This window comes from Strix aluco, chromosome 11 (assembly GCF_031877795.1).
Source record: "Strix aluco isolate bStrAlu1 chromosome 11, bStrAlu1.hap1, whole genome shotgun sequence".
In the NCBI taxonomy this organism is placed as follows: Eukaryota; Metazoa; Chordata; class Aves; order Strigiformes; family Strigidae; genus Strix; species Strix aluco.
In genome coordinates, this window is record NC_133941.1 from 9,308,757 (window position 1) to 9,333,380 (window position 24,624).

Below are 24,624 nucleotides of genomic sequence, written 5' to 3' on the forward strand. Positions count from 1 at the left end.
GGGGTCTCGTGTTGCACTGGGGGCAAGTGAGGTACACGGTGTCCCTGGCTCCTCCAGAAAGAGGATGCCGAGGGACCTGATGCCGGTGCCAGGGCTACCTAGGGGACACCGTGCGCCTGGTGCTCAAGTCACTGCACGAATGTGAGAAATGCCTTAAAAATTGCACAAAGCACTGAACAACCTGTGGGTAATTCTCTGTCACAGTAAAACTTGGGTGCAAATGGGAAACCTAACAACTGAAAACAGCTCAGATGCACCAGTAAGAAGCAAAAAGCAGCCTCAATTATCTGCCACTTTTTTTTTTTTCCCCTCTCAGGATTTCTTTGCTCTCCTAAGACTAGCAATAAATAACAGATTCACAGGCAAATGAAGTGCTGTGTGCAATTACAGATTGCCCTCAACACATCTTTGGGCCAAAGTCTGGTTTTGGTTCCACCGCTGTTTAAATGCCAGGCGTTCAGCAGAGCTGCTCTGGATGTCTGGTGGCACAATCGAGGTCAGTGCCTGGCCCCTGCCGCACGCAGTGAGACTTTCTGAAACCAGCCAGAAAGATCTGCTCAAAAGCTGCTCCACTGACATCCGCTTTTGGGGCTGATGCAGACGATTTAATTGCTATCGTTTCTGGAATAATGCTGAATTTACTGATGGCTTTTAATAGAATGCTCAAAAAGGATTTCAGACGTGTCCTTCACAAGAGGCCATGAAGGAAACTCAGTAACTGTACGATAATTGCATTAGCGTCTCCAGCGAGCCCAGGGCCGCATGTTGGTGTGTGCCTTACAAGGCACACAGAGAGGCCTTGCCCTACATACACAAGGATGGCAAAGTGGGAGAGAAAGGAGAAGGATCAGCAACTCACTGGCCTACATTAATTAAACTGCCCGTTAGAAACCCACACCAATGGCACGGGGGTAATCAGCAGAAGCTCTGTGCTAGCCAGGCCAAAGGTGTTTTACCCAGCTCGCAAAAACCTGCCCAGCCCTCCACCGCCCCTGTGTAACTGAGCCTGGGAGCTGGGTAAGCCCCTGCACAAGGCCACTGAAAGCATCCATGTGGGTTAGGGACACTTTGTCACCTCCCCTCCCGTTCTGCCTTCTGGGGAACCCCAGTCAGACCCCAAATGTCAGGCTCCTGGCTTGCAGAGGCAGCTTTTCCTTGATCACACCAAAACCTTTGCCACACAAGCTTGCTGCAAACCTCCTTCCCCTGCAAACCTCCCTGCCAGCAAGGGACCGCGGGCCCGGATGCTCTGCTGCAACAGGCGCTACTGGATTTGCCTCCCCTGGGTGCAGAGAGAGGGGGAAATGGCTATATCTAGCCAAAGCACATGGGCAAATGTGACACAGGTATATCGCCAACGCATGGATCAATGTGATCGTGAATGCATGGATCAACACATACAGGTGGCGGGTATCCATACGTGTGTATACGGGCACATACACACCTGCCTCACACACACAGATACATCGGCGCCATAAGCTACCAACGGTGTCACCCCTCCGCCTCCCCAAGGGGACGTGGGGGGTCCCCGAGGCCACCCCACCGCGGAACATCAGCGCTGCCCGGACCTGCCGCCCCGCTCCACCCCGCGGGGATGTCCCCCCAGCCCCATCTCGGCGCCCACCCCCGCCGCTGCATCCCCCCCGCCGCTGCATCCCCCCCCGCAAGCCCCGCAGTGACGCCGGGATGAAGGGCGGGGGCCGGCGGGACCCCCGGCTGCGGGCGGCTCCGCTCCGCGCCCCGCTGCGGCAGCGGGACCTCCGCGCCGCTCCGCGCCGCTGCGCGCGTGACTCAGCCCCGCGCTCCGCAGGGGCCGGGCTGCGCGGGGGGCGGAGGGAAGGAGGAGGAGGAGAGAAGGGAGGAAGGAGGGAGGAAGGGAGGGGGATTTACCCCATTGTCCTCGGCGGGAGCTGGGCAGAGCCGCCGCCGCCGCTGTGCGCAGGCTCGGCCGGCCCCTCGCCCGGCGCGGAGGAGCAGCTCGCCGGTGGTAAGGGGGTGGCTCCGCGCCGCTCCGCGCCTCGCCCCCCCCCACCCCGTCAGCGCATCCCCATGGGGCGGCGGCGGCGCCGGGCGCGGCCCTAGCGCGGCCGCGGAGCGGAGGAGCCGCATGGCCCGCGGGGAGCGCGGCGGCAGCGCCCCGCGTCGCCGGAGCGGCCGGGGCCGGGGCGGCGGCGTTGGCGGCGGCGGCGGGGGGAGGACGGCGGCGGGGGGGGGCATGGGGGAGCCGGGCGGCGCGGCCCTCGGCCCCGGCGCGCTGCCGCGGCGCTGAGACCCCGGCCCTGCCTGTGCGGCGCCGCCGAGGAGGAGGAGGAGGAGGAGGAGGAGGAGGAGGAAGGACCCGATGGCGAACAGCAGCGAGCTGGGGAGCAGCAGCAGCCCGCACCTGCCCAGCGCCGGCGGCCTGCTGAGCGCCTCCGGGCTAAAGCTGGCCACCCTGGGCTTAATCCTCTGCGTGAGCCTGGCGGGCAACGTGCTCTTCGCTTGGCTCATCCTCAAGGACCGGCACCTGCACCGCGCCCCGTACTACCTGCTGCTGGACCTCTGCCTGGCCGACGGGCTCCGCTCCTTGGCCTGCTTCCCCTTCGTCATGCTGTCGGTGCGCAGCGGGGCCGCCTGGCCCCACGGGCCCCTCAGCTGCAAGGTGCTGGCCTTCCTGGCCGTGCTCTTCTGCTTCCACGCCGCCTTCCTGCTCTTCTGCGTGGGGGTCACGCGCTACATGGCCATCGCCCACCACCGCTTCTACGCCAAGCGCATGACGGGCTGGACCTGCCTGGCTGTGGTGTGCATGGTGTGGACCCTCTCCATGGCCATGGCCTTCCCCCCAGTCTTCGACGTGGGCACCTACAAGTTCATCCGGGAGGAGGAGCAGTGCATCTTCGAGCACCGCTACGTCAAGGCCAACGACACACTGGGCTTCATGCTCATGCTGGCGGCCGTCATCGCTGCCACCCACCTGGTCTACATCAAGCTGCTCTTCTTCATCCACGGCCACCGCAAGATGAAGCCGGCCCAGCTGGTACCGGCCATCAGCCAGAACTGGACCTTCCATGGGCCAGGAGCCACCGGCCAAGCAGCTGCGAACTGGACGGCTGGCTTTGGCAGGGGGCCCACGCCGCCCACCCTTGTGGGCATCAGGCAGGCCACCCACAGCCAAATCAAGAGGCTGCTGGTGCTGGAGGAGTTTAAGATGGAGAAAAGGCTCTGCAAGATGTTCTACATGATCACCTTGCTCTTCCTGCTGCTCTGGTCCCCCTACATTGTGGCCTGCTACCTGCGGGTCTTCATTAAGGCCAGCTCCATCCCCCAGGTCTACCTGACCACCTCTGTCTGGATGACGTTTGCCCAGGCAGGGGTCAACCCCATCCTCTGCTTCATCTTCAACAAGGAGCTCAGGGTCTGTCTCCGAGCCCACTTCCCATGCTGCCAAAGCATCCAGAGCACCCAGGGCACCATCCTTTGCGATCTCAAGAGCTTTGGGATGTAGGGGGGCTTTTCTCTTTCTAAAAAAAAGAAAGATGGATATAATTTTCCATGTTTCTGCATATGATCTCAAGAGAGTGTGACCTGTGGGGGATGTACTAAACCACCACCCAGCACCCAAACCTTAGGCTGTAAGAAGCTATTTTATTTATTTTTCTATATTTTGCGTATGCTCTCTTCAGAACATAAAAGGTTGCTGTCTATGGAATGAGGTACTTGAGCAGAACACCCCCAAACCTTAGGCAGTAAGAAGCTGTTTTTCTTTGTGATTGTGTGGTTTTTAAAAACAAAACAGGGCTCCGAGTTTCTGGTCTTGCTTCTAACGTTTCTAGACATGATTCCAACAGATACGGATTAAGGCCATGACATTTTCTTTGTTTCCCTATTCCTGTCTGTTTTGATAAAGGCTTAACAATTTTACTCATGTAATATTTGATAAGGGCCAAGACAATTTTATACTAAAGTTATTTTTGATGACCTCAAGAGGTGTTGTTTTATTATTATTTGATTTTAAGTGAAGAACAAGAAGAGGACGTTCCTAATGTGGTCAGAAGTCAGTTTTTGGTGGGAGCTGTTGAGTTCATTCATTCTCAAATGGTTTGAGTATTTGAAGCAGTTACTTATAACTTTTGCTTGACATGCAAACAGTGTAGAACTAATTTCAATTTTCTTGTTGCACTATTCATTTGGTAATATTTCAGAACTATTTGTGAAATGTGATTTTAAAATATCAACTTTAAAAATAATCAACTATAGCAGTTTTTAAAACCTAGATTGAAATTCATATTTTACTGCCTTTATAGGAAGTTATCTACAAACCTGGGTAATACTTGTACATTTTGACTGTTTTCTTTAATAAAATATTGAAAACCTTTACTGTATGTAATTGTTTCAGAATGGCAGCATTCTGCTTTGCTGACAAATAACTTGTGTATGTGGAAGGTTGTATGTCTTGTGTCTGAGTAGATTTCACAGCTGAGGTTATTATGGACAAGCACAATCCTTATTTGCTGTTAGATCTCAATTTAGGTGTTTATACCAATAAAAGTGACTAAAGCTATTTTTAAGAAGACTTAAGTTCATGATGGGCAACAGGTTTAAATAGCACAATTCTTTGTGTCTGCTGAAACCAAGTTTCTGTTTTGGCTAATCACTCCTCTGTTAATGCTAGAAAAGAGCACATAATTGTGGATCACTAATTTTGGTTGGCAAAGCAGTTTTTTAACATGGTGGCTCAGTTAATACTGTACTCATTTGTAAGCTATATTCTTAGGGGGTAATTTATATTTATTAAGCATGGCATTTTAACCTGCTTTATTGTTCTACAAAAACTTCTCTGAAAGTACTTTAACTTGATGGCAGGATCTTGACACAACTTTTTAGCCATCTCAGAGGGAACTGTCCCCAATGTGCTTTCTTTCTGGTGTATCATGTAACCCTTAAACATTGATCATCGCAGTGCTGGAGCAAGTTGCACACAAAGTGAGAGAGAAGCTCAGTTTCCATGAAGAAATCTGCATATGTGCTAAGAATATTTCTGTAGAGAGTAGTCCAAAGTTGTTAGACACCAACTGAGAAATAGTTGTCCTGACTGTGAAGTGAGCACAGAAGAGACGTGTGACAGATCAGAAGAGGGCTGAGGAGGCAGCTTCAGATTTAGGCAGGGAATGAAATGAGGTGGGACTTTTGGTTTGGTTTTACGTCTTGCTTTCCACTCCCAACTCAGATTTGAACACCAGAGAGGCACCATTTCTTGACGTGCATAAGGATAAGTTTGCAATTTGAGCTTTCAGTATAGCTGCAGAGAAGGTAGGCAGGAGGAAGGTGGAGCTGTACTGATACTGCCTGATCTGGGCTAAGAAATACCACCATGGATGGGGTATCTTGAAAACAAAGTGAGACTTAACAATCATTTCTAGAGCTGTTTGAAAATGCATCTGGGTCCTGAAGGAAAGCTGTCAAGAACTTCAGATCACAGCAGAAATTGGTTATCGGTGCTAATTACATTTTCATCCTGGAATATCAGATCATAGTTTAGTGAATCTTTGAGAGTAATGAGGTAGAGTTGTGTTACAAAGACTTAGGGGCAAGGTATCGATGCTGTGGCTGGGAATTGTGTTCCATGTATACCTTACATGCCTGTTTTACTGTTGGGCCTTTTCAGCAGGGTTCCAAGTTCTGCAGAATTTATTTCCTTAAAATTTAAAAAGGTTCCTGTGTAGGGGTCTAGAACTGTAATCTCTAACTCAAATCTTGCCTTCTTTTTCCTAATCCTGCTGGTACCCAAGCCAATGTTTTCTTTCTCTTACTCTGTTAAAAATGCCTGATATTTTGGCATCCTCTCTCTCTTCCAGGCTATAAGTAGTATGGTTATGTTTCTATTTAAACCACAGAGATGGGAGAATAGTTATTTTAAAACCTTCTTAAAGGCTGCAAGAACCAGATTTTTCACTTCTAGAAAAATTAAGAACAAGTTGTATAGTCAATCATATATGCGGGGGATGAAAAAAATCACCTTTGGGTGACCTGATGGTTTTATTTAGACTTAGCTTATCAAGCCCTGCTGCTGTATTGAATGCTAATCTGTGTGCATAGGCATCCCCCATCTCAGCATCTCATCATCCCTCATCTAGCCCTTGCTAGATGGGCAAGTCCAGTTCTTACCAGTGAAGATACCAGATGCTTTGCTATCACCCTTCAGTGGCAACCAGACCTGGCCTTGCTGCAGCACAAGGATACAAAAAAGTTCAAAAAGAATATCTGTGTATCGTGCCCTTTGCTTGCATGTAGCTTCCAGGGCTGTCTCAGGACTTCTGATGTACTTTGAGGGCAGAATCAGCACTGTTTGAAGTTAATTTTATATTTTAGGTACCTGTAATATCAGGCATATTATGATCCTGGCTTGCTAGTACAAAAGAGAAGGAACTCCAGTAGCTTTAATTCAGGGTTTAGATGGGTGTTGTACAATAGGGCTTCATTCCAGAAAATGTGAAAATAAATATCAAGGACAGACACATGGCAGAAAATCAAACAGTACGTAGTGCCGGCACACCAACAAACGACTTTGCAAGCGTATCCTGCTGGCTGAGAGTACACCAAGAAAGTACAAAAAACCAGAAGGGGCTGGAGAGGCACCAGAGGATAAATATTCCTTCTGAAATCTGAGAAAAGATAAGAAAGTTGCAAAAAAATAGCATTTCCTAAGCACAGCATTAACATGTTCTCACAGCATCCTTCAGTCTGCATATGGGGAAGGTGAGTCACCGAGATTAAATGCTTTGACCAAGATCTGAGAAGGGGTGTCAGAGAGCATGAAAACCTGCTCTGGATAGGAAAAGTAGAGAAATAGCATTAGGGAGAACAGGCTGAGCACAGGAAGCCATCACTGATGCTGTTGGGACCTGTGAGGTATGGCTGTAAGCCTCCATACCCCCAGCTGCCCATCAAAAAACCAGAGTGTTGCTGGTCTTGCACAGAAGTGGTAATGGCTGAGACTTGGTGAGAGCTGGGTGTTAATAATCACCTCCCACATCCACGTGAGAAGCTATTGCAGCTTGTTGTGCAAGTCCTAGGCTTGCTTGCGAAAACTTAGATGGTCTGAACCCCTCTCCCCATCCTGACTGACCAAAATACCAAGTACTCGGAGGGTTTGGTGAGCTGCGTAGCAGTGGGGCTCTCCCAGCTCTTCCATCTACCTGTGCTCGACCAGAATATAGATCGAGTCTTCTCTATATCCCTCCAGGCAGATGTATGATAGTTTTCCATATTCTGGGCAACATGAGTACCAATTATCACAGGAAATACCAACATCACCTCCCCCAGAGATTCTCTGCAGTCTGGCTCAGAGGTCACAGCATGCTTGCTTTTGCATGAATTGCAGTTGCACCAGAAGCTACTCTGGAAAAATCTTGATTGCTCCTGGGATCTTCACTCACTCACCAGGTATTTAACACATTCCTTGCAAATGTTCCCAGTCAAAATCGAAGTCAGTGGAGGCTCTTAGCATGAACTTAAATGTCAGGGCAGCTTGAAAAATTACACTGGTCTGAAATCTCAACAAGTAGTGGCTACGGCAATCTCTGATTTACGACACAACGCTTGGAGTACTGTGGGGTGCTTCTAGCTCTGCTGTTAGATTTGGAATGAGTTTGCTAGGAAAAGGGCTGAAATATTTGGCCCCAGCCAAATTATCTTGTTGGGTAAAGGTCTCATTTAGTGGTTGTGCTAGAGGTTGAGGATGAGCAGGGGGGTGCATAGCCCATAAGCTCTCATCGTTTGCTTTTCTAGTACCAGGTCTGCACCAGGGGAGACAAAGCTGCCTCCCAGAATGGTGTGAAGCCAGTAGCCTTGAGGAAAAGGGCAGGAATTTGGCTTAGTCTGATAGCAACAATTCTTTCCTGGGGCTCTACCTGGATGTGGTACAGCTACACCTCCAAAAGGCTGCTCTGCCATATGCTGCGGGACTGCCCTGGGCCATGCTGTGCTGAGCTGAGAGGAGAGCAAAGCTGGCATTTTCCCTCCCTTCCCAGCAAAGGATGTGTGGAGTTTGACTGGACCTCTGCCATTTGCCCCACACGGTTAAGCACAGTCACATCACTCCTTTGTAGCACCTGCACTTGCTCACAATTGCCAACAAACCACCCCAAAAGAAGTGGCTCTGGCCAGAGTTACAGACACATATTGGCAGAACATGATTTTAAGTATCTCAAGGTACTTCATTAACTTAGGCTGCAGATTAGATGATCAGAATACCCCAGAAAACTTATTAGATAGTAATACTGCAAATAAAAAAAAAATTAGAAACATGAGAGCTGTTTCTAATAGAGGTCCTCTAAAATCCTCAATTTTAGCACAGCTTCCTTTATAGTTGCTTACAAAAGTGCACAGGCTACAATTAACTCTATTGTAATACGAACCAGGAAGCATCTTCCATGCTGTGATGTTCTTAAGCTTCAGAATATTACAAAGTATACAACATCTCAAAGAAATGGAGCCACCAGAGAAAGACCGTCAGTGAAGATGGTGTCTTAAAAGCTGGTGCAGAGTCATGCTGGGCTGGGGCTGTGGGTGGTGGAAGTCTTACCCCAACCTCCTTTTATGCTGGCGACCTCTGATGCTGTGTCATTCATGAAGGACCTCGCGTGGGGTAAATCTTTACTCATCCATTGGTTGTAGAACTGGTGACCAAGCCCTGATTTTCCAACAGGCTGACATCTGCAGCGCTCTGACTTTCCCTAGAACTGATGATGCTCAGCATCTCTGAGCCTATTTTCACTTGGGACAAGTCATTAACCACTCCACACCTCAGAACTTTATCTGAAAAATTATTAATTATTCTTACTCACCTTTGTAAAGCACAGAACTACTGATGGCAAGAGCAGAGCATTATCACGGGTGAACAATTGCTGGCTACATAAGCTTTCATCACTTAACTTTAAAGTCAAGCTAAGCCTTTAATGCAAGCTGTTGCATTTCTGTATTTCTATTCATGTTTAATGACCTCAGTACTTGCACTCTGTCTTTGATCTTGTGAGCCATGCATGGTTGTACTGTGGATGTATTTATCGGAAAGCCACTTTCTTCAGTGCCACGTTTTTCACCTCTACCGTGACCAGGTTGGTAGCGCAAAGCACTTTGTGTAGGAGGCTTTCAAGTTCAAAGCTAGTCTTGCAAGGGCATGGGGAAGCTCTGAAGTCCCAGTTAATTTTAGGTAGCCATCACAGCACTAATAGAGTAGGCAGAAATCAAGAGATTGCCCTGTGAAGAGAAAGCCCGTCCTAAAGTTTCTGATTGTTATTTGTTGGTGTGTCATTAAAAAAAAAAGAAAAAATCCTGCGTTTCTGTGAGGATGATTAACCATTGGAACAAATCATCCCTGAAAAAAAAATGGATCCTCCATCTGTGAGACATGCAGTTCGAGCCTGCGTGCCTGCCCACGGCACACCTGCCCAGGAGCCTGCTGCCTGCCTGGCCAGGGTCCCTGCGCCAGGGTCTGGGGCTCAGCCCGAGCACGCCAAGAGAAAAAAAAAGTCAGAAACACCAGTAAACAGCACCAGAACTCTCTCTGTCTTGCGGTGATTCACGCCTCCCTTTTTCTAACTGTTTTACAACACCCATTTTATCATACCTTATAAATACCAGCACTTGCTCCGCTCAGAAATTTTAGCAGAGATAGAGCTAAAATGGCTTTGTCATTAAAAAAAAAATCCACAGAGGGAAACACAAGAAGATTCAGAAGGAAGGGCTGAAGTCTGGGTGCTTTCTGACAGTGAGAGAAAGAGGAATGATTTAGTGGAATATTACCTCACTCCATCAAACCACTCAATCTGTCCCCATCTGTCACCGAGTGCTTGCAGGAGGGCGACGGAAAAGAAACCATTGAGTAGCTTGATAGTCGAGTAAATCAGCTGGGCTTTTTCTTTTTTCTCCCTCATTAGACCTTGCACACTCACACTACATAGCAGTCCCCCAGCATGCCACACCAAGGCTGAGGGAGGAGATGGGACAGTCCTCTGGGTGCCCCGGGGCCACAGTGGCCACAGAGACCAGCTCCAGGTGCCTGCAGGGCCGAGCTCCGGCAGAGCCACAGAAGACATCTGGGTGTGGAGGAAGGCGGATGAACGTGCAATATGTTCAGCCAAGCTGCAGTGTGACTAAAGGGGGAGAACGTGGGCACCCGAGCCAAGGAGCCAGCAGAATTGCAGGCAGAGGTATAGCTTGGAGCCATGGTGTGAAAGCAAGGAGGGACACATTCAGGCTGAGCATCACCAAAGCGCTTCCCGGCAGGGCAGTGAAGGATACTGCAGAAGCCAGGACCTGCCTGCAGTGCTGCTGGTGGGGACGGAGGTCTCAGTGCTAATTTTCCTCCCCAGTAGATCTAAACTCTCAGACAGACAGACTTTTTCTTACTCTCCGTTTGTGCAATATCTGTCTGAGCATAAGTGCTGATGTAAACCAAATCCAAATAGTTGAAGGCTCTGTTGCAATGTGTGAAAGGTTTGCTAGCAACTTTGGGGAGTTTAATGAAACCAGGGCGGGGAGGGAGTTGAAATTATGACACCACTGCAGTCAGGAAGTTTTGCCATTGAATTTGAGGGGGTGGAGGACCTTTCTGTCAAGGTTTCACCCATGTGAGAGAAGAAACTGGGGAGGAAAAAAAGAAATCTACCAATTTGACAGGATGCAATGAAATTTTTGGAGTGAGTGTGCTTGCAGCTGCCTCACTAGCGCCTCTCCCTGAGCTGGCCCTTCTGGCAGGTCCCATGAAAGCAGTTAGAGATATGCTCTGCTGCCTGGGCTCCAGTGTGGTCTAGAGGAGTAAATAAAGAATGGGCCCAGCTTTGCACCCCCTGAAATTAACAGCAGCTTTTCTGGTTTGTGAACTCTTTGCAGCAAGAGCTGCGGCTGCCCATTTGCACCTTTCAGGCCTGTAAACATCTGCAAGAAAAAAAGTAAATAAAGAAGGCTCAGCCCAACTCGCTTGGCTGAAACCAGGCCATATTTCTAGTCTGCTTCTGAACCGTGTTACAGCCTTGGGATTTACAAAGCCACATTACATTTAAAACCAGGTTTAATCCCTTCCATGTGTTGCGATGCTGTGGTGAAGGCATGGCGCTGGGGTTCAGGAGGCCTGGGTGGAATTCCCAGCCCAGGATACACTGCTCACACAGTGTGATGCAGAGCCGTGTGGCACTGGCAGGGACGCAGCTACAGCCCATCCTTCCCATGCCACCAACTGGGACACAGCACAGGGACAGTTATGCATCCCAGGATAGCTCAGGCTGCAGTGGTGTGGGTACGCACTGCATACAGCACAGACACATTCTTTATCTGGTCTGTGAGAGTTGAAACCTTCTGGGGACAGGGACATGCCTGTAACACACTGATATCTGGTGCCATGGTACAAAGGAACATCAATCTGGGATGCTCTGGGCACTCCGGGCACACAGTTAACATTTACCCAGTTTCCCAGGCAAACTGGGGCTTACAGAGGAGACTTTTCTGTCATTTTTACATTGTGACTTACATTTTCCCCCTGTACTAAGCTGTCTTACACTCAGACCTTTGGGAAACCCCTGCCATGGGGTGTTTACAAGTGAGCTGTATGGTTATAGTGCTCATTCCTCCTTCCCTGCACACTTTGCTGTTGCCCTGTGCTGTACCCCTTGCCATGAAACATGCTGCCAGACACCCTCCCTTCAGTACACTAGGCTTACTCAGCTTCAGCCTTTCACATTCAGCCTTTCTCAGCCCTGATGACCAGGCAGAGTAGCCCAAAGACTACTACCATCCTCCAAGGCAGCTGGATCATACAGGGGAATGTACCCTGTCAAATCACTGAAATGTAGCCTATTGTATTGGGCTGGGTCTGCCCGCACTCAGAACTCTGCTTGAGAAATGGTAAGTGATTTGCTCTGTGTTTGATGTGCATTAAATTCATCTCCATTCCTGTGCTCAGAATTATTGATTAGTCTAAATGCTGTACCCCCGCTGCTTTGGCATTTCATATCTATGTAATAGAGAAGAGCACATTGATTTTGCTGTTATCAAAATCCTCTTGTATTTGCACTGTCTTTTCTCTTCCTGCAATTTTCTAATTCCTTCTGGAAAACATGTTACACATTGTCAAGATCAAATTCCTGAGACATCTTGTTTAAATCAAGGGATTCTTAGCACCTTCTGTTTCTTTTGAATATCCATCTGTGCAGTAATAAAAAAATCAGCTACTGGGGCTGGGGTAAGGCATCAGCGATGACCTCAGTCTGTGGTCATACTTGCTGTTACCATACATCATTATGGTGCATTATGCTGATGACACAAATTAGCAAAATATCTCTTGACAAAGTATGCTATAGTATCTTCTAACACTCTAGAGTTCAAAAGCAACAAATCCAAAGTTTTCAACCCACATACAAATAAATAAAAGTAATTTTAAACTTGTCTTTTACCTTAGAGTAGTCCGTACAGGTATATATTGGTCCACACTGCTCTCTCATCCACCAAATCAACCTTCAGTCTTGTATCAGCTACTCCTCCTATAAAGCCAGGGTTGTGGTTAGGGTGACCCGTCTCCTAGGTAAGCACCCATGCAGACCTGGGTCCCACTTGCCACAGAACCAGGACTATTTATTTTGTGTTACCCCATCACTCAAAGACTTTGTAACACTTTTTTTTATAAGTGACAAAATTTCCCAGGGGGGGAATTGTGGGCAGGAGGATGCAGATGAGGCTGAGCTTCAGCTGGGCTTTCTCAAGATCAGCAGCACAGCTTGCTTTCCCTGCAGCCCCCCAGGTGCTTGCTCAGCCAGCTGTGCACCAGCAAACCCAAAACACCTTGCTTCACCCTTCCTAATAAGTCTGTAATCAAATTAAGGCAGCAACTCATTATATGTGGTGGTGTCCTTTCCTAAAACGGCTCTCTGCTAACCCAATATCTGGTAATAAACATGGAAACTCCTGCAGTTTGGTGTGATATCATCATTATTCTATAGCATATCTGTGGTATAAATATTAATATAATATTAAAAATTAATGCACATGTGGATATTAATAATTAATAATATTACTCCAATATTAATAAAATTAAACCAAACATTGGCACAGATCTCCTAAGTGGAGTGAATAAAGGAAAGCGTTCTCTCTTAACAAGCTACACATACTGGAGAATGAGGCTTTTCCCTTTTACAGAGGTGTTTCTGTGTTTCCAGGGCTGCACAGTTTTTGTTCTCTTTTCTCATCTGGTTTCTCTTGCAAGGTCCTGCCCCTCTCCCTTCCTCCCAGGCAGGCAAGGAAGCTGTTCCTGGCCTGGAATTATTACTAGGGAGATGCTGAGCCAAACTGAGCTGCCCAGGGGGCTGCAGAAAACCTTTCATGGCAGAGCTGGCTCAAGGCTGGCCACCTTTTCCATCATCACGTTGAGGCCAGTTTGCTGTGCCCCTCAAGTCAAAAGCTGGCTCAAGGGAAAAGCAGAGGGGCACACATGGCCATTTACATTTTGAAATACTTCTTGTGGTCACTGGTTTAACTATTATCACTGTAAAGCAAAGGAAAAGGCTTTTTTGCCCCCTTCCACTCCAGAAAGAAATCAAAGGCACTTTGCAGGTGTGCTTGGGTTAGGAAATCTCCCCTAGGATGGGAGAAAAGGTAATTGATTAGGACAGAGTTTAGGAAAGAATTGGGATGCGAAAGCATAATCATCCATCCAAAATGATCTCTCAAATCAACTAACCTCCATTGTGAGTGTCAGTTAATGAGAATTAAATTACTAAAAGTAATAATTATTGCCAAGTGAATATAGTGGGGATGTAGGACAGTGAGGTTTTGCCTTTAGCTCTTCTACGCCAGCAGCTGTGCTCAGGCGGCAGCAGAGGTGGTGTGGAGAAAACCCTCGAGGGCAGGTACAGGATCACATCTCTCAGAGAAGGACCTTCCTCATGCCCTGTCCAGGAGCGGCTGCAGGACACGAGTACTTCAACCTCCTATAGATGGTGTGAACGTTGAACTCATGTAATTGGGGCTGTTCTCATTACCTAGATAAATGCCTAATCCCACAAGTTAATTGGCACAAATTACAACTACAAAGTCACTCTGCTCTTGTCTGATAAACTCTCCTAGGAGTTCAGTTTGGCAGGTCTGAGGCAGTTGCCAGATATAACTGTCCACTCATTTACAATGATATAAACCAGGATTATTACCTTCAGTGGAGTCACTGATGATTTATGCCAGTGACAGATGAGAAGCAGGGCTGGTGTTTCCTGCTATGGTTCGTCATTTTGAGCACCATGATAATGTGCTTTGGTAAAAATGAATGGAGCAAGAGATGGGATGCATACACATTTGGGCTTTATTTTCCTTCTTGATTTTCCCTTTGAGTGTAAACTGAAGTCCATGGTATTAACTGAATTTTATACTGATAGACATGGACAGAAAAGCAATCCGCAGGCTCCCAGTGCATTCCTCCTCTGCAGATTCAGACTGTGTGGGTGCACGGGGTGTTTGGGGAGCCTGGCTATTAAGTGACAGTGGTAGGATCAGGTTTTGGGTTTGTTTTTAAATCCAGGTTATGGGAATTTCTGCAGTGCTCGCATGTCACTGCATCAGCATGGGAATGAGCTGATCTTTCACCAGCACAATCCAACCGTTTGGGTTAGCAATAACCCCCTGTAAGACTTCAGAACTAATAGAGGCACTTTGTACCTGATCACATTAATGCAAACCACATGTAAAATTAACATTTAGTGGCACCTCAAACTTTTTTTTTTTTTTTTTCTACAGGACCTGAATCTGTTGCCACTTCCACAGCTGCTGTATTGCCACTGCAAAGGGTGAAGCAAAATACATAAGCTTTGGAGTGGGAACCCTGGAGTTGAGCTGCCTTGAGCCAGGAAGATGCAATCCTATCTCTCAAGACATTTATTTTTGTAATGTGTGCAGGATCTGGCAAAATAACAAGTCCAGTTGTTCCCTTCTGTCTCCTTGGGGAGGCTGTGGAGCCCAGTGGAAGGTACCTGGGAAACTTGCTGGGATATTTCTCATCTTCTCTAAGTAATACAGGTGTTTGCCTTAATACAAGCGTGCTAACTTCTCTCAACCTCCACATCATCATCAGCAGCAAAGCACTGATTGTTGAAAGATGAATGACTTCACTTTTCCAGTTCCAGCATATGTTTGCATGTCTGAGAGCATGAAACGTGTGAAACTCACATAAACTATTGGAATTCCAGCTCCAGGGACTGGCAAGTAAATATGAAGTTGCACAGTATTTCATAGAAAAGCCACAAATTTTATGTTTGCTGGGCTAAAGTTGATCCTTTGAGGCATGTGCCAAGAAAAACCTCTCGTATTAGCTACACCAATATTTCTCCATCGTCTAAGACTGCAGCCTGTTTGAGGAGTTCATGCCTTGTAAACTGCTGAGTTTCCCTAAAATCAGCCAGAGGCATATAATCTTTAGCTAAGCTATCCGTAAGGAGCTCTGCTAGCTTGGGTGAATCCAGTCTGTGATAACAGATTACGCTGAATAAAAATGGAAAACCACAATGACAAAATAATATTATAATATTAAAATAAATCAAATCATATACTGCCATTATTCTGATACAGAATTTTTACACAGCAAATTTGATACATATACAAGAAGTCAGGCAGCCCATTACAATAAACTTCAGGGTTCCTTTTTTAATATAAACTACATCTTAATACATATTTTGAAATGATCGGGTAGTTTTACACCAACTCAAGTAACAACAACTTCTTCTCATCTTAGAATACTAAAATAACAAAATCCTTTAATGCTTTGAATATTGAAATGCTTTGGTTCCACCTGCCACTTTTAAAAAGTGTAAAAACTACATCTATTGGTTAAACTTTTACCCTAGAGATGTACCTAACTTACAAACACAGTTATATTAATAAAGATATGAAATGTAATGTAAATACAGTTTTTTGGCAATTGTCATATGCTTCACACTATGCAATTATTCAACTCTCAGTTCAATTCAGGCATTCCAGAGTGTAAAAACATGGCCAAAATTTTTTAAACCTGACAATAATCCTGGATGTTTTCATTCTGGGGTTAAACTGGAACCATGAAGACCATGAGACGGTTCAGAAATCATTAAGCTCCTGCCCTCAGAAAGCAGTATTGCTTTAGCAGATGTCATTTTGCTCACCCAAAATGAAAGCACCCGCCACTGCAAGTCCCTCCTGAAAACATTGGCCACGACAGCACAGTATCTCATCTTCAGTTTCAGTGTTGATGAGGCAGGAAAGTATGGTAAAGGGTTTCTCCTGGCAAGTACCTCGTTTGTCACAATAACAAGAAAAAGAATACATCGAGTGGCTCTTTCTAGAGCAGAATAGCTCCTGCTAAAAAAAGACATCTTCTTTTCTGAAGTCCGGTAAACATTTGAATTTGCTGGGAGAAGTCCGTACGCAGGCCAGGCTGGGGAGACACGGGCAGGTGTGGTGCATCCGCCGCCCGGCAAAGGGGACCTGGGGACAAAGAGCACAGACGTCAGGGACAGGGAGCACAGCGGCGGTGGTGCTTGGGGGGGATGGATTCGGATGAAGAGTGGCGATACAGGGAATGCCACCCATCCCCCTCCACGGCAGGAGATCCCCACGAGCTGCAGCGCGGGGGCTGGAGAGCAGATGGCAAAGCCAATCCTATTGCATTTCCTGGTCAAGCCACAGTTAGGAGCAAAATTTAACAGTCTGTGTTGCTGTGTAAATCTACATCTGTGACACATATTCTCCATCTACTCCCGTTTCATAAAGGAGTCTGTTGTGAAACTACGCTGGCCTTTAGCATCACGTTTTGCAGTGCTCCCTGTGCAGGGGTTTCTGCTTGCCCTGATTCCTGCATTGTAGTACAGCACAGAGCAGCCTGTCAGCCACGTAGCGGGACCAGGGAACTGCAGGATCCTGTGGTAATTCAGGCTGGAAGGGATCTCTGGAGGTCATCTCGCCTGACCTCCCTTTGAGCAGGAGCCTTTTTGCCACAGGGCAGAGGTTTCTCATTTCATCTCATCCTCCTCCAGCCACATCATTGTTGCAGGGAGCACACATACGGACTGCATTAAACAACTTTAATTGCGTCACAACGTGCACATGCACTGACACACTTTAACAACTTGATCACAAGCTCTGTCTTTTACAGGAGCTGTGCCGCCGCCAGCACATTGAGCCAAGCAGGACAGCCTGGTGGGACTGCGTGCTGGGAGCCGCGGTGCTGCCAGGCGGCAGCACGCACCGAGCATCCATGGGATGCAGCAGGGGAAGCACAGAGGTACAAAGCCACTGCTGCCAGCTGGGCAGGCAGCCCCAGTTCCCTCATTTCCAGATTTCTGGGTGTTTTGAGCCTGTGATTTTAATATTCCAAGACTGTTTTGTGTCAGTGTGCAAATTTTCTCTTTAAGGAAGTCGAAGGGAGAAAGCCCCATACGTTCCCTTGTGCATCACGCCACGGACCTGCCTGACTCTGGTGACACCCTGCCAGCTGTAGGGGCTGAGCTGGGGGCTTACATCGTCTGCGGTGCCCTGGGCCAGCGCCAGCCCCCTGCCCAGCACCATCTGAAGAGCAGACCCAGAGCAAGGGATGCTGCGGTCTTCCCCACGCAATCCACCACTGCCCCTCAGCCCTGGCGTAAGCAGAGAGGCCACCGACCACGGGTGCCGGGGACTCCCCATGGGAATCACATCTCTCGGGTGCCCACGCACAGCACTGCAGAAAAACCTAAAATGTGAGCTCCTCGGGCTGGTAAGGCTGACTCAGAGGTACCTCTCAGCCCTCCGACAGCTCAAGTGATTTATTCAAAACGTTACATTCACTGCAAGGAAACCTTCCTTTCAGTGGGACTCCCACGCTGAAGATGTGTCTTAATAACGCACCCGGCTGGGGACAGGCAGTGGGTGACAGCTCTGCAGGATGGGCGCTTTGCTGGGGCGTGCAGCTTCTGCCTGCACAGGCAGAGCCCACGTGCCTGGAGCCGGTGCCAGCGATGCCGGCTGAGCCAGTGCACGCTTTGCCATGCCGTGTGCCCAGCACCAGGTTTTAATGAGCATGAGGCAATGGGAGTTTGTAGGTGAAAAGGAAACAAGGGAGATCCTGGGAGAGACGGGGGGGTTATGTGCACAGCGGCTGCAAAGCCACCCCTGGTGCCGCCAGCTCTGTCTGCTGATGGGACAAACCTCACCTGCCTGGCCCTGCCAGCAAATCCTGCCTTCCTGCCTGCAAACTCTGCCTCTTCAGTGCCAACTGGGATTGTTAACGGCATCAAGCCAACGCCATCTAGTTGCTGAGAAGGAAACTAGAAGGTGGAAACCCAACCACCAGCCATCTCCTCCAGGGTATCTCCAGGCTCCTCAGGAGGTCCCCGAGGCGGTGGCATGGCCATGGTGGTGCTTGCTTTGTACCTGATCTGCAGATGAAAGGTTTTGGTGTTCAGGGCAATTGGTCTCCCAGCTGCCCCCCACCCAGATACTGAGAGAAGAGGACTCACTGAGCAAACTCTCTGTCCTTAAAAATACCCAATTTCACATACTACAGTAAATCAATTTGCTTTGTGCTTGTCATGAAGACCAGTGGAGTGAGGAATCTAAATCTAAAATTAACCTCATAAAGCTTATAAACATCAGTGACTATGACTGTAAGTATGGGGTGAACAGGCATCTTCTCTGATTGTAATTATGCAGGCAATTAGTTTAAAATATATCAGACAGTATAAATTATTGCCCAATAACAATAAGCTCATAAAACCTCCTAGAAAACAATTTCTTACCCTGAGATTCCTGTTAATGCAAAGATCCCTTACAAGAAAAACCTTCTACATTACATAGTAAAGATGAGAATTTGGTCCCCAATATCACAGCAGAAGATTTAAAAATTTAACTGTATTAGAACAGAGCCTTGAACTTCCTAACACTGAGAAAATAAACCATAGATACTGATCTGAGAAGCCAGGCATTGGATGAGACAGTGAGGGAGGCAGCTAACTAGCTGCACGTTTATAATCTACATTTATTGCCATGATATCTTTCATGTGATGACTCTTGGGCCATACTCTTTCCTGAGGACAGCTCTGAAGACCACCAGGTTTTCCACTCCTTGGTAACATCCCATTCAGTCTTTTGCATTACTTATAAACAGCCTTTTTCATAGTACATAATATATACATAATTACATAGCCTTAAATAAATGCATTTGTTAATATCATTATATTAATAATAGTATATCATATAATAATGTACAAATATGCACCTAGTGTTATATATGTGTGTGTATATATGTATACATACATATATATTTGAAATTAATAGGTAGAATAGAAGCAAAGAGAACCCGTGGTGAGTTTTCTCAAGTACAAGTGTGTGTCAACACCTTCTCAATGGGTTTTGAAGGCACCAGTGGCTCTCAGCCTCTGGAGCAAAATGGGATGGCAGGGACCATGCTGCAGTGATGCACCAGGTGTCCCAACACCGGCTGGTGACATTTTTATGCTTGTGATGGGATCCTGTCCAGTTCCACTGCAGTCAGTGGCATTTGCTACGCTCCTGCTCATGCACGTAGGCATCGGCAGGGTTGGGCTTGGGAACTGCTAAAGCTGTTTTGGATCACGTAATGAAGCAAAACAGCAACAACAAACTAATAAGAAAACAATCTGGAAAGTGTGTAGTACTTTCATCCTTGGATTCTCTTCAGCATAGTTCTGACAGTAATGTATTTCCTTACGTAGGTACCTTCAGCTCTATTTCCATACAAATGCAAATGGATGGGTATTGTAACGCATGGGATGTTTCCCCACCTTTTCACCACGTATAATTTTTATGCAATGTGACGTTCAGCGCAGTATAGTCCTGTTTTTTTCTGCCCTGCCAGCTCTGGTCCCACAGCCCCCCTGGTGAGGTACTCACTGGGTGACTCAAAGGGTGGCAATCCTCTCCCAAATTTCCCATCGGCGTGCACATTCGCAGGCTGCGAATCCAGAGGCTAACCGCACAGCACATCCCTCCTCCGCACTGCTGGTCTCGGTCGCAGGCCTGCAGTTCAATACAGCGTTAGGCAAATAAAATGAATAATAAATATATTCCAGAAATAGGACAGATCAGGACTGCCTCTGACACCCCACAAGTTACCATGGCTCATTAAAGCTGAATAGCAAGATTTAAGGCTGATTCACGATACTTATATCTCCCATGGATCAGAATACAGGCTCCTGGCATGTTTCAGAGTTGAGCCCAGGATGTTTAAAGCCACAACCACATATGGAGCTGCTCAGGGCCAAATCCAGGACTGTCAGTGATTTACAGTCCCAATCTCTGAGCACTGATGGACCGTCACACATGCCACTCCACTTTCCCAGATTGGAGTCCAGGTGAACTCAGGCAGTACAAGGACCAAGCACACGGAACAGTCAGGAATTCAATCTTATGGAGAAGCTAGATAAGAAATTATCCACTAATTTAAAGCTTTTTAAGAAACTATTCCTTCTAGTTTTTTGTGATAATATCTTATGGTTGAGTGCCTTTGCAAATGCAAGGCTGCATGATAGTTTTATTAGAGAAGTCCAAGTGGAAGTAGCTAAAATAGAAGTTTAAATATGGATTCTGTAGTTGTTATCTAGAATGACAAGTAACTAAAAGTTACAAGTAACTAAAAGAGGTCTTAAATGTATAATAGAAAAAGCTCTGCATAAGTGTCCATATCCAAGTGGTAGCATTCCCCCTGCAAGGGCGGGGAAAAATATTTCAGCCACTTAACCAATACAGCTTAGATAAGCACAAACCAAAATGCAAACTATTGGGTATGTTTTAAAAAACAGAAACCATGAAGAGCAATCGACATGTTAGAGTTTGGAAACAGGTTACTGCGTATCTTTTGCTTATTTTTTAACCAAAAGCTTATCAGCATGAATTTAATGCAAAAAACAATCTCCTTTCTCTGCTGAGAAATGCCATTAGTTAAAGGTTCTGATTACACCCCAAAGGTAAGCTTAATTAACTCACTACTCCTAATGTCTGACAGTGGGAGTGATAGACGAAAGGCACTGGTCAGAGGTACATAAACAAGCAACTTATAAAAATGTACATAAAAGATGATAATGGCTCTGGGGAATACTGCATATCAGAACAAACACTCACTTGAGGAAAAACGCTTACAGGTCCTACCTTGGGATTTACATGATAAATGCCATTAGACTGTACTCTACTGGGTAAATATTACACTAGTTCAACCAGCAGAAGCCAGATCAAAATACGTATTTACAGATCAGCCAGTAATTTAGGAAAAAGCTGTTGCATTAAGGTCAAGCTGTTAAATAGTGTGTGTAACCAGAACAGCTAGCACTCCTCCTAAACACACGTGTAACGAAGCAGATAGGTCTATGCTACAGGTGAGCCCAAACACACAGAGTATTTACTTATAAGATTATGATGGCCATAAAACTACCACTACAGCCTACCAGATAGATAATGTTTACTTTCTAACCTCTTTCTTAAAAAAAAAAAAAAAAGCGCTCTAATGGTCTAATTCTGCCCGAGTCACAAAAAAACTGCAGGTCCAGTGATTTTGGCTGCCCCTGCCCACTGCTTAGCTGGAGTCACAGGCTCTACTGTTCCTCACCGGTCAGCTCCTGACTCCCTTTTTTCTCAGTTGTGTATCTCAAACCCCATCCATCTCCGTGGGACTGGTCCTGGAGTGAAGTACCACTCAGCTGCCAAATGGGTCTCAGTATGTCCTAGCAAGCAAGGGTATCTAAAACACTGTGCTGAACAATTTCTTTTTAAAACTCACACACACATATATACACCTGGCAGAACTTTTAAGGTCCCCTTTCCAAAAATGTGTGACAAGTTGTGAAAATATTCAACCCAAATGCTCCTGCCCGCACCTTATCTGCAGTGTGTAATTCATACTGCTACTCCTAATCTTCACAGGACACAACATGAAGGACATTCCTCTTCAGCACCCCATTTAAACACAGTTTTGTGGAAAATTCAGCTCGAGGAAAAAGTCCCAGGTGAAATGCAAGCTCCAAAGCCAACTGAAGTCAGCACACGAACCACCACTGAAGTCAGGAAGGTTTGAATCAAGTCCTTAAATTGCAAAGGAAAAGCACCTTCGAGACTCAGAGGATGGGGACGGGAACACCTACGTCAGCTCTTGTCTGAGATTTGCCTGTTCATCAGAAGCCAAAAATGCATCAAAGTGGTTTAAGCAAAAGTTAATAAAGTAACATTTTCTAGTTCTAATCTATTTCTACTTTTTGAATCTGCTTTGTCCTTGATCTATTATTCAGTGCTTCACAATTATTTTATTTAATGGATTAATTATGCATTAAAGGTGTAGCCACGATTCTAATAACAGTCTTATATAAACTAGTTCTCCATTGCTGGAAATATTTCTACTTAAAAGGAACTTGAAATTCTCAAATATTAAAAAATTCCTTCACACTCTATGATCTGAAAATTAAGTCCTGGGAACTGATCTGACATCCAGAGAAATGCCTACAAGCTGTTTCATGGACTTCGGTGAAGTCCTGACAGGGAGCCTGGACAGCCACGGAGTAATCTGCTACTGCAAGTACAACTTCTGATGGTTACAAAAGACATGTAAGCTCTCGAAGGAATGCAGGCGCTGGGTTATTAATCCAAAGCAAACAGTAAAAAAAAAATCATTTTGCTTAAGAGTGATGCAAGGCTTTGGGTTAAATAACATCTTTAGAAAAAAAATATTTTCACAACCGAACTAAATCTCAAGCCTAAAAACAACAACAACAACAACAGAGGGCTCATTTGCAATGGGTGGCTACTGAGGAAAAAAAGCAGCACAGTCATAGTCAAAAAAAAGAAAAAAAAAAAAAAAAAAAGAAAAAAAGAGCAGCGTTTTGCGAGGATGGCAATACCGGTGCCTGCCCTCCAAGCGATGGGGCTGAAGGAGCTCGGGGTGCACAAGCGGTGCCCCAAGCCGGGCCCTCCCGAGGCAGGTTTGGGGGCAGCTGGGGGTGCATGGGGGGGGCACGGGGACACAGCCTCCAGTCCCGGAGAAGCAGCTGGAGTGTGTACACACTCCCGGACCAGTCCGGAGACACCCCCACGCCGAGTCCAGTCATGCCTCACCCCACAGGGACAGAACCCCCACCGTGGCATCTCTCACCCCAGAGACCTGCAAGTCCTGTTGTCACCCACTGCAGAGAGACGCCCCCATATCCTGGCATCCCTCACCCCAGAGAGACCCCCACGTCCTGGCATCACTTCTCCAGACAGACACCCCAAGCCCTGGCATCTCTCATCCCCGGGCACAGCCCTCCCTTCCCCGTCCGGGTTATCACTTATCCCAGAGACACCCTCCAGCTCCGGGCATCCCTCTCCCTAGAGAGACCCCCACGTCCTGGCATCACGTATCCGGGACAGACCCCCGGCATTGCCCACCCCGCAGAGACCCCCCCACCTCCGAGCATCCCTCACGGCAGAGCCAGCTCCCCCCTCAACGCTGCCATCCCTCATCCGGGGCACCCCCCCGCCACGTCCCGCTATCACTCACTGCAGACAGACCCCCCCAAGTCCTGTCCCCGCTCCCCAAGCGGAGCCCCCACCCCACCTCCGCCAACCCTTTCCCGCCGAGCCCCCGCCGGGCGCCAGCCCGCCTGCGGCCGCCGGTACCGGCGCGGCGGGTCCCGTCGGTGCCGTCGGTGCCGGTGATGACGGCGCTCACCCCGGTGATGACGGCGCCGCGCCCCGCAGCCAGCAGCAGCAGCAGCACCAGCAGCAGCACCAGCAGCACCGGCGGCGGCGGAGAGCCGCGTAAGCTCCGCATGGTGCCGTCCCGCGGGCGCGGCCCCTGCGCTCCCCGCGGGCGCAGCGCGGCGCAGCGGAGCCGGGCGCGGCGGCCGCCCCAGCCGTTATAAAGCCGGGGGCTGCCGTTGGCGGCAGCGTGAGTCACCCCCGCCCTGGCAGCGCCGCGGCCGCGGACCGCCGCGCGCACCCCACCGCGCCCAGGTGCGCGGCCGCGGGACGAGCCTCCGCGGCTGCGGGACACACGCACCCCCCCCGCACACCCCCACAGAGCCGGCGGATGCCTGGGGGGCAGCCCACGGCGGGGGGGACATCCCGCAGCAGGTCTGGGGTGGGGGGCGACATCACACAACGGGTCTAGGGGACATCACTCAGCAGGTCGGGGGTGGGGGCCACACATCCCTCAGCATGTTGGGGACATCATTCAGGAGGTTTGAGGGGGACATCCCTCAGCATGTTGGTGATGTCCCGCAGCAGGTCTGGGGGGGCCATCCCTCAGCATGTTGGGGACATCCCACAGCAGGTCTGGGGGGGTGACATCCCTCAGGAGGTCTCGGCGGGGGGAGACATCCCACAGCATGCTGGAGACATCCCACAGCAGGTCTAAGGGGTCATCCCAGGACTGACTGGGGGACACCCCACAGCAGGTCCAGAGGGATCCCACAGCAGGGGGGGGGTCCCACAGCAGGTTAGAGCACATCCTTCAGTGGGTCAGTGGTAGCCCAGAGCCTCTGGAGCCAGTCTGGAGGCCTGTCTTGGCTTCAGTGCCACGTCTCCTCAGCTTGTGCTCCTCAGGCTCCCTGGCCTGCAGCAGACCCAGGAGTTCCCCTGCCAGTCCCAGCCCCGATGCTC

The 24,624-nt window shown here is 48.2% G+C and overlaps 2 protein-coding genes across 3 annotated transcripts; one reads left to right on the plus strand and one right to left on the minus strand.

Moving 5' to 3' along the window:
• The first annotated feature begins 2,337 nt into the window (after nucleotides 1-2,337).
• GPR27 (G protein-coupled receptor 27) lies at nucleotides 2,338-4,540 on the plus strand. Its single transcript, XM_074836361.1, has one exon. The coding sequence runs from the start codon at nucleotides 2,342-2,344 to the stop codon at nucleotides 3,482-3,484; it is 1,143 nt and encodes a 380-aa protein (XP_074692462.1). The 5' UTR covers nucleotides 2,338-2,341; the 3' UTR covers nucleotides 3,485-4,540.
• Nucleotides 4,541-15,519: 10,979 nt separating this feature from the next.
• On the minus strand, nucleotides 15,520-23,841 carry PROK2 (prokineticin 2). Of its 2 annotated transcripts, none has more exons than XM_074835983.1 (3): nucleotides 23,693-23,841; nucleotides 19,894-20,019; nucleotides 15,520-16,473 (listed from the first exon to the last, which is right to left on the minus strand). In XM_074835983.1, exons 1-3 carry the CDS (start codon nucleotides 23,792-23,794, stop codon nucleotides 16,348-16,350), a joined length of 354 nt encoding a protein of 117 aa, XP_074692084.1. In that variant the 5' UTR covers nucleotides 23,795-23,841; the 3' UTR covers nucleotides 15,520-16,347. The 2 variants fall into 2 exon arrangements, with proteins under 2 accessions (XP_074692084.1, XP_074692083.1); XM_074835982.1 differs by having other exon boundaries at nucleotides 23,579-23,841.
• Nucleotides 23,842-24,624: the final 783 nt, after the last annotated feature.